This window comes from Pleurodeles waltl, chromosome 1_1 (assembly GCF_031143425.1).
Source record: "Pleurodeles waltl isolate 20211129_DDA chromosome 1_1, aPleWal1.hap1.20221129, whole genome shotgun sequence".
Classification (NCBI taxonomy): Eukaryota; Metazoa; Chordata; class Amphibia; order Caudata; family Salamandridae; genus Pleurodeles; species Pleurodeles waltl.
The window spans coordinates 268,968,955-268,982,460 of record NC_090436.1 but is presented as its reverse complement, the minus strand read 5'-3'; the positions used below and the strand labels follow the sequence as shown (position 1 = coordinate 268,982,460).

The following is a 13,506-nucleotide window of genomic DNA, read 5'->3' as shown; positions in this document are numbered from 1 at the left end:
ACCAAACAGAACCAAGATTTAAATTAGGTTACTGTACCTTACAGATCCAAAAATAATCGAGAGATAAAATGTAGATTCAGCAATAATAAATTGTCCTATAGACTACTTCAACATCTGATATTTCAACTGCTGTCAAGAAAAACCCACAATAAATATCAGCATAAAATAAGTCAACACATGGGTTTCATCATCAACTACACATACTACATGTATCCACCATATCCAAAATAAACAGAATGTAATAAGACAACGCTTATTATTAATAAAATTAATCAATATAGACTTAATAGTCTCTGAAAATCCATGACGATCTAATTTGAAATATACCACCTACTAAAAATCAAATAAATGTCCCATCAATCAGTTAACATGCTCAAAATCTTATCCTCAAGTCTACCGAGAACACTTACGTCTCAATTTCGAATTGTCAGCAAAATTAAAGAATCACCGGCATCTTCCGTCTCCTGTTTCATGAACGTCTAGCGAGTACGCTGACGTCGCGCGTATCGACCCGGAAGTTAAATACACTTCAGGGTTGGTAATACACTATTCCAGAAGAAAGGGAATAGACATGGAAATCGGACTAATCACATAAACGATCCGATTTCACACACTTCAAAATGCCTACATTCCACTAATAATGAAAGACTAACGATAGTATAAATGAATAAATGCACCCCTTATATAGTAAAAAAAAAAAGAAAGAAGAAAAAGAAGATTCGCTATAACAAATTTCCAGAAATCTCCATAATGACCTTTTATAACAACTACATAAATCATATATAGCAGCACACGTTGATTAACAACAATAAATAATATGTGATTACTATATGGAACCAAAGGAAATAAAAAAACAAATCAATAATAGTAACCCCACTATTATTAAAGAAATAGACAAATGAGAATTTTGGCTCAGCACTCATATACACTTGATAATGTTAACAAATAGAAATATTATATAGTACATAGAATATTACATATAAACTAATATATAAACTAATATATAAACAGTCAAAAATTTTATAATTAATCACCCAAAAAGAACTCTAGTTCCCTATCAGTATTAAGACCAGTTTCAACAGTCCTAAGTCTCATTATCCATAGTGCCTCCTGTTGGCGTAAATATAACTCTCTATTGCCACCTCTTGGGTTGCGTACAATGTGTTCCAGACCAAAAAATGTAAACCTCTTTTGAACTCCTTGTGTAGAACATGAGACCATATGGGTCACCAAGGGATATCTCATATCCTCATTTTTAAGTGCCCGCATGTGTTCGCTTATTCTAATTTTAAGTGGTCGTATGGTGCTGCCCACATAGATTTTTGAACATTTACATCGTATTATATACACAACATGATTGGAAATGCAATCCATAGTAGAACGTATTAAATGTGATTTGCCCTCATGATGGTATTCTTTCAACTTATGACAGGCCCAGCGACACACTCCACATACGCCACATCTGTAGAAACCAACTTCTTTTTGAGATAACCAAGTTGTTTTAGGAGGGATAGTCGTGAAGCTGGGACTTAAAAGAGTTCTCAACGTTTTACCCCTACGAAAGGATGTCTTAATTGGCCCTAATGCGATATCCTTACATATTGGGTCCTGTGAAAGTAATTTCCAATGTTTGAACATAAATTTTTGTAAGATAAGGGATGCATCAGTATATTCAGTGATCAACCTAACTGTATCACATGCCTCTTTAGACTTATTATGTTCTATAAGTTCTAATGTTGTATTTCTATCTAGGTACTGTGCTCTATGTCGAGCCTTCTTAATAATTTTATTCGAATATCCACGCATTGTGAACCTCCTCTCCATGTCGTTGAGTTGGGCAATAAATTCATTATCTAAACTACAGTTGCGCCGAGCTCTCAAAAATTCACCAAAAGGAATTGCTGCAATCTGATGTCTGGGATGGGAACTGGTTGCATGAAGGATGGAGTTACAAGCAGTTGTTTTGCGAAAAAGTCTACTATGAATTTTATGTTCCATAATAAAGAGTTCTACATCTAAAAACTCAATCTTTGCATCACTAAATTGATAAGTAAATCTAACATTCATGTGATTAGAGTTCAGAAAATTGCAAAATTCGACAAGTTTTTCTTTGCCTCCAGTCCAAATCATAAAACAATCGTCTATGTAGCGTCCCCAAAATAAAATAAAAGTCTGCCAAGCTGCAGCATCAGGACCCCAAATCCATAACTGTTCAAACCACCCCATAAATAAGTTCGCATATGATGGAGAGAACTTCGAGCCCATGGCTCACACCTTGATTCTGTCGATACCAAATGTTATTAAAAAGGAAAAAATTATTTTTAGTGATCAAGTTGATCATGTCTAATAACATTTTAGTGTGTTCCCATAAATCCGCAGGTCTTCTGTTCAAAAAATATTTTAAAGCTTCCAAACCTAAGTCATGATTAATACATGTATAAAGTGATACAACATCTAAGGTAACCAGAAGCATATTACTATCCCACTCCACATCACTTAGGATACTAAGAATGTGTGTGGTGTCCCGAATGAACGAAGGGAGATTATGTACCAATGGCTGCAAAAAGCAATCAACATACTCCGAAAGTTTTTCAGTCGGGCCCAATATACCCGATATTATAGGTCTTCCTGGTGGGAATGGTGAACCCTTATGTATTTTAGGTAGAGTGTACAAACATGGATACCGAGGGTGATGTACCTTCAAGTATAAGTATTCATCTTTATTAAGTAATCCCTTATGTTGCCACTCCAATAAATTTCTGTTAATGGTACACATAAGCATAAAAATGGGATTATGTGGTAATTTCTCATAACAGGACACATCACTAAGCTGTGATACAATTTCGTTGTCATAATCCACCTTGTTCATAGTTTCTACTGGTAGTAAAGATTTGGGCTAAGAGTAAGACCGCAACAGTTGAAACGTGTCACACAATATGAAATTGCCAGTTATGGATACGTAATAAACTTCGGAGTTAAAGCAGTTTAGCAGTTTGGACTGCCTGCTTTCCTTGCTTGGAAACTTGATGGAGGCGTGGACTATACATATATATATATATGTACGTATATATATATATATATATATATATATATATATATATATATATATATATTCGCCACTTATTGTATCACAGTAAGCGTCTTCAAAGCGATGTGCATACTCCGACCAATGCTTTTCAACTGTAGCTTTTAGGCAGCAATAAAAAAGTAAAGCTAACTCTTGTGATTATGTTTCTACTAAAGAAGGATTGGGCTTTTGTTTACTGGCAGTTTTGATCTCATAAAGTAGCGCAGAAGGTTTATATGCGTTCTGCACAGATCAAATATGTATTTTATGTGAATAGCTGAGTGGATTAGTAAAGCCAGCCATTACCTGCATTATAATACAAATGAAGTGTATGTGCGAGAGAGGCTATGGAGAGATGAAGGGCACTTTTGCTAGGTGGTAGTGAGGCAATCCGAGGAGGAGGTCATGGGAGCACCAATAAAGATAGTCCAACTTGGCGCCACAGGCGCTAAAGACTGTGATGATGGATATGTGACAAGGTGAAGTAATAGTGTGTCTTTTTTGTTTTTTGAGTGTCTTGAGAGAACGTGCTGATTGAGGGAAAAAACGAAGGTAAGGTGACTGACCTTTACTGTTGCACGCATCACACACATCCACCAGCATTTTATGACTGTCTACGTTGGCTAGTGGATTAGAGGGACAGTTTAGCCAGTAGCAGAGATGGCATCTCGTTGGATGATTGTTGCTCAAGCCGTAACTTGGGTTATGGAGGACAGCTTTGACGTAGGGGCAGAGATTGAGGCAGCAGATACTGAGACAGCATCAGATTGATAGGAAAATGGACCAGACTCTGCGGATGATTTTTCAGTCAGATGAGTCCCATCCAACAACTCCTCTTACAGAGATTCTGAGGGAGGTGATGAAGACAATCGTGCTGTCCCTTTGCAAGTATAGTCTGTGCAGCGGGACAGTAACGGGCTAGCCCAACACAGAGAGGAGCGTATGCAGCAGCAAGTACAAAGAGAGTGCTTTCTTAGGAGCTCCCCAATTTAGTTCAGCCCCAAATTCCACCGCCCAAATCGTATTGTAGAGCTATCAAAATGATCACAAAACAACCTGGTTTTGTAAGGCAGGCACCTGAGTTTTTGGTCCTGGGCTCGGCAGTCATATAGGGAAACGTATCAAACCCAGTCATATCTGGAAACTAGACACCAGGGGGAGTCCACAGAGGTGTGGCTTGTGAGGATTCCCCAATGTTTTCTTACCCAGAATACCCTGCAAAGGTGAAATGTTGAATAAAAACTAAAAACATTTCTTGCATTTCTGTCACACAAACTACAAGGATATGCTGGGATCCACAAAATTCCTACCACCCAGTGTTTCCCCACCTGTCCTGATAAAAACACTACCCCACTTGAGTGCCTGTACCTAGTGCCTGTGTCAGGAATGGATCGGCCCATGGTCAACAGTTGCCCTCATGTAAGGACTAACATTGACTGTTGTGTGATCCATTCCTGTCACTGGCACTAGGCCTACCCACATAAGTGAGGTACCATTTTTATCAGGAGATTTGGGGGATTGCTGGGTGGAAGGAGGTTTGTGGCTTCCCTCAGATTCCAGAACTTTCCATCGCCGAAACGCGCTGCAAACGTGTTTTTTAGCCAAATTTTGAGGTTTGAATAGGATTCTGGGTAACAGAACCTGGTGAGAGCCCCACAAGACACCCCATTCTGGATTCCCCTAGGTGTCTACTGTCCATAAGTGTTTAGGTTTGGTAGGTTTCCCTAGGTTTCGGCTGAGCTACACAAGTGAGGTACCATTTTTATCAGGAGACTTGGGGAAATGCTGGGTCGAAGGAAGTTTCTGACTCCCCTCAGATTCCAGGACTTTGCAGCACCGAAATATGAGGAAAGAGTATTTTTTAGCCCATTTTGAGGTTTGCAAAGGATGTTGGGTGACTGAACCCAGTAAGATCACCACACGTCACCCCATCTTTGATTCCCCTAGGTGTCTACTTTCCATAAATGTATAGGTTTCCTTAGGTGCCGGCTGAGCTAGAGGACAAAATCCACAGCTAGGCACTTTGCAAAAAATGCGTCCGCTTCCATTAGAAAAATGTGATGTGTCCACGTTGTATTTTGGGGCATTTCCTGTTGGGGGCACTAGGTCTTCCCACACAAGTGAGGTACCATGGAGGAATGCTGAGGGGGAGGAAGATTGTGGCTCCTCTCAGATTCCAGAACTTTGCAGCACCGAAATGTGAGGAAAGAGTGTTTTTTAGCCCAATTTGAAGTTTGCAAAGGATTCTGGTGGGCGTTTCCTGTCGTGGACACTAGACCTATCCACACAAGTGAGGTACAATTTTTATCGGGAGACTTGAGGGAACACAAAATAGAAGAACAAATCTTATTGTCAATTGTCTTTCTCTACATTATTGCCTTCCAAATGTAAGACACTGTGTAGGAAAGAAGTCATTTTGAGAAATGCCCTGTAATTTACATGCTAGTATAGGAACCCCTGAATTCAGAGAGGTGTGAATAGCCACTATTTCTAAACTCCTTATCTTGTGCCCATTTCGGAAATACACAGGTTTCCTTGATACCCATTATCACTCTTTATATTTTACCATATTAATTGCTGTATACCGGGTATACAATGAAAAGCCATTGCAAGGTGCAGCTCATGTATTGGCTCTGAGTAGCTTGAGTTCTTGATGAACCCTCAAGACCTATATATCCCCGCAGCCAGGAGGGTCCAGCAAACATAACGGTATATTGCTTTCAAATATCTATCATCGCTGGAAAAAGTTACAGTAGAAAACATAGTTAGAAAAGACTGGGTTTTTTTCAACTCAATGTCAATATTTTTTATTTCAACTGATACTTTCTGTAGGAAAATCTTGAAGGATCTACACAATGACCCCTTGCTAAATTCCAAATTTTGTCTACTTTTTAGAAATGTTTAGATGTCCAGGATCCACCAATGGTTTCACACCAATTTTTGTCACTAACTAGAAGGAGGCTGAAAAGCACAAAAATAGTAAAAATGGGGTTTGTTCCAGTAAAATGCCAAAACTGTGTTGAAAAATGTTTTCTGATTCAAGTCTGTCTGTACCTGAAAGAAGGGAATATGGTGATTTTATCACCACAAACTCTTTGTAGATCCCATTTGCAGCGCAGGGGAAAAAAACAGATGCTTTCTTCTGCAGCACTTTTTTCCCATTTTTCCCCCAAAAATCACATTTTTAGCTGTATTTTGGCTAATATCCCGGTCTTCTCTAGGGGAACCCACAAACTCTGGGTACCTTTAGAATCCCTAGGACGCTGGAAAAAAGGATGCAAATTTGGTGTGGATAGCTTATGTGGACAAAATGTTATGGGGCCTAAGCGCAAACTACTCCAAATAGCCAAAAAAGCACTCAGGATGGGGGTGGAGGGTGAGAGGGTAAGCCCAGCAGTTAAGGGATTAAAAGAAGATGTTTTTGTAAAATAATCTGAAGTCTTCTTTTAGTATTTCTTGCACCAACATCAATCCTAATATTTCCTCTTATTTTGTTTAACGAAACAACCAGAGCATATTTTATCTACTATGTTGGGGGTGAAAAGATGAAAGCCCTTAAAAAACCCAAACTCTTACTCACGTCTTTTAAAAAACTTGAGTATGCACATTACACATCCAATACAAACACCACGCTGAGGCGTCTTATTCAGGCCAAGTTAGAATTCAATAAAAAATTGTCTGAGGAGGCATCTGGTGTTTTATCAAAAATGAACACAAAATACTATGGTGGCAACAATAAAGAAGATAACATGCTAGCAAACTATTTGATGGCTAAATCTCAAAAATCCAAAATGTATAACATTACTGATAACATGGTATTAGGCACTTTAAGGAAGCAAACATTCTAAAATGCTTTACAAACTTTTATCAAGCTTTATATACATCAGAACACTCTCTATTGGATAAGGCCCTAAACACTTTTTTTGATTCTCTTCCAAAATATCTTCGCCAGATACCTGATCTATCCTCATTGGATGATGATTTCTCTCTCCCTGAAACAAAGACAGCCCTTGACACTATACCAAAGGACAAAACCACTGGTACAGATGGGGTTTCTATTGAATTTTACTCATTTTTTTCTCACATTCTGTTACCACATTTATAATCTTTATTTCAATAGTTTCTCTCTCGCAATGAGGCCTTCAGCACCCTTCTAGAAACTATGCTTTGTTTCACCCCACTAAAAGACAAAGACTTATCATCCTGTCTGTTATAGGCCTAAATCTCTCATTACTTTAGATTGTAAGATTTGTGCAAAGACTGAGCCTTACGTATCAACAAATTTATACCGATTGGTTTAGAACAAACTAGCTTTCTAAAAGGCAGTTATATGGCAGACAACTCTAGAGCATTTTTGGATATTTTACATCTTGCAATCAAAGTTAATATACCTGTGGCTACCTTCACATTGGACGTGGAAAATGCCATTGATTGAGTTAATTGCAATTTTCTGATATAGCTATTAAAGTAGCATGGTTTTGGCTCAAGAACCCTTAAATACATCTGCCTCCTTTAGTCCTCACCTAGAACATCTATTTCCGTAAACAGTGTTCATTCCTCCCACTTTTCTTTATTAATGGTTACATGACAGGGCTGCCCATAGTCACCTTTGCTATTTATACTGACACTGGATCCCTTTCTTCAGACTCTTTCAGTCATCGTCCTATCAAGGCTTCAAGCATAAAGATACAGAAGTTAAGTTTACCGCTTATACAGATGATGCTGTTTTTGTAACAAATCCACAATCTTCAATACCTACCTTTGTTGATCTCTTAGCTAACTATTTCTTTGTATTTAGCTGTAAACTCATTATTGATAAATCAGAACTTATCCCCCTAAATAAGTATTGTTTAAAAGATATTTTTGAGAACACTACTTTTAAAAGACCTCCAATGGGTTTACGTGCCTAGGGATTAAATATGTTACCTCCATTGCTGACACTATTTGGATTAATTTAGTAGATGCTCATCAAAGAATACTTGGTATTAGTCTCCCCTTTATTTGCCCGGGTGGGGCAGATTAGATACAATAAACATTATGGTGTTATCTGTCATAAGCTTTTACTTCTCTATGCTGACCGTGAAGCTATCACTGAAGTTCTTTAAAACTCTTAACTGTCTTCTTGGTAAATTCTTATGGAAAGGCCAGAAGGCATGTATTTCATTGTGTTCACTATGTAAACCTAAACAGCAGAGAGTGGTAAATGTCTCCAATTTACAACACTGTCATTCCTTTTTTGTACTGAAACAAATCTTGCCTCATTTGAATGGAGGCGGGGATACTCAGCTTATTGTATGGAGTAAATTGGAAGACTCAACTATATCACTCTTCTCCTTTTACTCAGTTGCTTATTTCTCACTCCCATTCCGAGATATTTTTTGCACACAAGATGCTTAATAAGTCACACTCACAAAACAAGGCATTCCTAGATTCCTGTATTTGGCACAATAAACACATTAAACTGTCAAATTGTGCAATTTATTGGAAAGAATGGATTGAGAAATATATCATTCAAGTTAATCAGCTGTTTCATAATTGAAGTAATAATAATAATAATGAACATTTTTCCCCATCTGAAAGTCAACACCAATATGGTCTCACTTCTGCCTCCACTCTCAAGTAGGAACCCTTATGGAGCGTTAGATACATATCAGCTCTTACACATATACATTCAACCACTTCAATTTCCTCCCCAAGTTACTCATCCCTTCCGTAGCCATTAAGGCATCCTATATATACATGCATTTGATATATATTCCTCCCCTAAATCTAGAGTTGAGTTACTGTGGGAATCAGGCTTACAATGTTCTTTTTTTTTTACAAACCTGGAGTCTAATCTGGTCGAAGATCCATCACATTCTCTGCACAGCAAACACCAAGCAAACCCTATGCTATTTCCACAATAGGCTATTTTTAACCCCGGTTTCTCTTCACAAAGAATAACATTGACAATACATGTTGGACCTTCAAAACAACATCTGGCTCATATATGCACATGTTTTTCATTGTCCTTCAAGTATAACGCTTTGGTTGGAAGTCTAGAATACAATTTAAAACATCTGCTCCATTACCTTAACTTTTGAAATTCAATTTATTTTTCTGGGAATTTCTTCTCATATTTGGGTCAGCATCGTAAAGTGGGTAAGTTTGTGGACTTGCTTATTGCCATTGTTTTACATATCATTATATCTAGCTGGAAAGAGGCTACAATGGTATCCTTTACTAAATGGTGGAACTTATTCTGTCATCAACACATACTTGATAGAGTGTATGCTGTCTCATCACAACAACTCATTGCCAAGGATTTACTCTGGTTATCCTTTACTACTTATTTGAACTGTACACCTTCTTGGACACTGGATACAACTACCACATTTAAACCTGCATGAGTTACGTCATTACTCAGAACTATGTACAAGTATATTTGATTTTTTTATGAGATAACCATTTTAATGATCAGCTACAAGTAAAGTTACGCAATTTTGTTAATCTTTCTCCTTCAACCCTTTCTTGCTTTCTTTCTTCTCTTCTTTCTACACTCCATATAAAATCAAAAAATGTTAAATGCCATATTGTAATATTTTTTATTATTTTTCTATAGCCCTACAGCTCTATTTTATTTACTGCCCCCTATTATATGCTAAAGGTTACCTTGTTTCTATTGTAATGGTGACTAAATATATATAGATATATTTACTATGTACTACTGTTGCTATAAACTCAATAAAGCTTTTCAAACTGAAAAAAACAGTAGGTTGATGTCGCTGAATGGGATGATCAGTTGTGCAATACTCATCTGACTTATTCAACTGATCTTTAATTTCTATCCAACTAAAGACAGTAAAGACAATATGTCATTTAGCTTTTTCCAGGGTCTGTACTTTGGATCATTCAATGGGCAATCTAGACTGGACTTCCCTGAGACATGTACCCGTTTATGCTTTTCTAACTGTGCGTGGTTGGATTCCACCTTTGGTAGTACATAATTATTGCCTTTTTTCAGACTTCTTCATAAATATTCACAGTCCGAGTAATCATTACCCTCAAACATATGAAACCAGGATTCAAAGAGAGAAAATAGCAATGCAGGAATGTATACGTTTGTTAGGGCAAATCTGTAGGAATGGAAGCAATAAGTGGATATTGGCTGTCAGTGGCAAGCTTGAAATATGGTACGCTTTACCAAACACTGAATCCTCTATGGGTTATTACGGTGAGGGGCTGTGACTAGTACCGCTCTTTATTTTTTTCTAGACTGCTCTGCAGACCAATAGAGTTCACAGTTCTGAGAGTTATACAAAATGAGGTCAAGTTTATCTGCACCTCCTATGTCATGTCATAATAATAATAATACTAGAGGCAGCTGGTGTATTGCTGTTGGAACATATAATTGAGAATCAAATGTGACAAGCGTAATAGAAAACCATTCCCCTGAACATGCTTTAACTTCTCCAATGCAAATCTCAACACATGATGGCTGACACAATTGTCCAATGCAATCTTGATACATTTTTAATAACTCAACTTTTGAAGAATGCCTATTTTGAGTGCAGTATTTAAATGTGTATTTTTAAGCTACTGTACTGTAGGATTAGAAAATTATCTTATTTTGTTTGCATATATACTGTATGTGGTTTACAGAAACCTCTAGTTACTGACTGCAGGTGGGTGACAGGCTTGTGTGACTAATGCAGACGAGTGCTTAAGTGTTGGAAAATATGCTTGCTCATTCCCTGAAACACAACTACAAACGTGCAGGTACTCACTATCGCAGAAGACGGGTTTGCTACTGCGAAAGGTTCATACAGTACCATTATAAGCATTGCACTCCAGCAGGAAGTACTGGACATGACTGAGTACTGGCTTCTGAATGGAGGGAACTAAATCCAATCCTTCAATACAAGGTGGGTAAAATGGTACAGTCCAGGCTTTCTGATTTAAACTTGCTGATGGTGGGCACATGTCCACCCCGGCCAGGGATAGCTGGATACAAACTTGCGCAATCTTCTATATGGTCACATTGTTTACACAGGATGCAGATTTGTTGTGTGATTGCTTAGCACCTATTATCATATCAGTGTTAATAGCTTGCAGAAATGATGCTGACTTTTGCACTGTTTTATTTTTTAAGGTCTGCTACCTTGTTGACTAGTAATGAAAGTGGTCAACTGTACTTAAAGCACCAATGTATTTTTAAAAATTTAGCCATATTCAGCAAGCGTCCCACACATAGACCCAGCATAGCTATTGGTAAAACGTCTTTAGTTACATCTGAAAGCTTGTGCCATGAATGGGATTATTTGAGCTAGTTGAAAGCCTTGCAGATCATTAGCAAGACATTTTGCTATAAATGAAAAGGCTGATATTTTCTTTAAATTGTTCAGGTAGGTCTTATGGGACAACTAACAGTAGAACTGCACTCTGAGAAGCATAGGAACAATACATATGAATTATCCTACAGAAACAAACAGGGAAGGACAAGTCTCTAAGGAGATTACTAAAAGCCAACTCTTCTGTAATTATTGATATTATGATTAGGTTGGGCCCACCTAACATGATTAAAATGTAAAGCTGCTATGTCAGAGCAGAAGTTCCTTGAAAAGAGAAATCAGTTTAGTAGCATTATGTAAAGAGAAAAGGGAAACAGAGCTCACTAAAAGGAAGGAACATTTATTTCTGTAGTCACAGTTTCGTGAATAAGAGGGTAATATTGTAGGAGTTATATTGAAAAAACAAACTTACTGAAATGCAAAAGTGCTTCCAAAGAGTTTTTTAGCAGCTCTGAAATTGGATTCTTTGGCTGGCGGACTGCTGAGGAGTAGGAATTGATGGGGTGTGTGCATAAACTTCAGTTGCTGTAAAATAAACGAAACACAAGGTTATCTTGGACTAGCAATTCTGACAGTGGTCAGAAAATTATTATGAAACAGGCAGCATATATCCATAAATAGTGGTAAATGTCATTCTTCACAAGTGTTAATTGAACAGAGACTGCCTACACAGTTGGGTAAAAAATGTTAAATTGGATGGCCACCTTGGTTACACCCAACATATTCTAGGAGTTGTGGGCAAAGACCCATGCTATTTCCCCAGTGCAAGTTGCTCCAGGTATAACTTGGAGAGATATTTTAAAGGAAAACAATTCTGTAATGGGGAAAAAGGAGTGGATTTAATGAGCGGTAAAACTGCCCATACCTGGTATTACCTATTGCCATCTGTAAGATTTGGAAACGGGAGATAAACCCCCCCTAGGGGAATACTCCAAGGTGGTGTTACAGTATTTTCCTGGGGTGGTTTTACCTCTCAATACCTGTACAAGGTCGCAATGAGCAGGACACAAGTTTGAAAAGAACAACCAATGCCACAGTCCTGAACTTTGGAAATAGTTAACAGTCCTAAAAGTGTAGATTGTAGTAAGGGCCAAAAATAACTCAGGAAGAACAAGTTGGCTTTTTGAAGCTCTAATACATTGTCTTCCACATACCAAATCAAAATGCTTCATTTAAAATGAAATCATTGTACACCATGGGCTATATGTACGAAAATAATCATTTGCAATTACCAAATAGCTAATCTTAACGATACGCTATTCGGTGATCGCAAACACCAAAGTACAAATGTGCTTTGGCACATTTTACGAATCCCAGTGGGTCAGCATCAATAGACCTACCTAATGAATATTAATGAGGTAGGTCTCGCTTTGCGACCCATTGGGAATGAAAAAATCACAGGTTCAACATTGCTTTTAAACAAAGCAATATGTTTTTTTCAAATGCAGCACATTTTTCTTAAAGAAAAACAGAATGCATTTAAGAAAAAAATGAAAAGGTTTTTTAGGAGTAGGCATTCTCCTTTCCTCCTTGTGAATGGGTTACCAGCAAATTCAAGTTGGTGGTAAAATGCAAATGTTTTGTGACTGCATTTCGGTCGCAAAACATTCATACATACCACTGCGATTTGGTATTAGGAAGGGGCACCCTCAACACACCACTTTCTAACATCGAATGGCAAACCCAAATTGCAGTTTGGTAACCGGTTCAAAAATCGCTATTTAGGATTGGTACATGTAAAAATGTGCCCTTAAAATGGCTTTGTACATATGGCCCCTGGTTACATATTAACAAATTCGAATTGTTGATGCATATCTTTGCATTATTGTTTTGCCACACACCAAACCATTCTTTGGTACATTTGCACTATTATTTTAATACAATGCTTGTATTATGAGTGTTTTTGATATATACATATATGTATATTTTCACTCACAAAAACAAAGGACGTTATGCTATCATAAGAATATTTGTAGAGCACTACTAATACCCGCAGGTGCCTAGGCGCTTGCTGAATGAACTCAGAAAAGTACTTCATAACAGAAAGACTAGGGGCAAGATAGTTCCACTGTCTCCTTTAAAAAACGCCAGGTTTGAACTGCTTTTCTG

The 13,506-nt window shown here is 37.6% G+C and overlaps 1 protein-coding gene across 1 annotated transcript in view; it reads right to left on the bottom strand.

Moving 5' to 3' along the window:
* PARP8 (poly(ADP-ribose) polymerase family member 8) overlaps positions 1-13,506 on the bottom strand; it is a 636,820-nt gene that overhangs the window by 133,125 nt on the left and 490,189 nt on the right. The window contains exon 20 of the mRNA XM_069221607.1: positions 11,810-11,922. Coding sequence (XP_069077708.1) covers positions 11,810-11,922 — 113 coding nt within the window. The remainder of the gene's footprint in view (positions 1-11,809; positions 11,923-13,506) is intronic.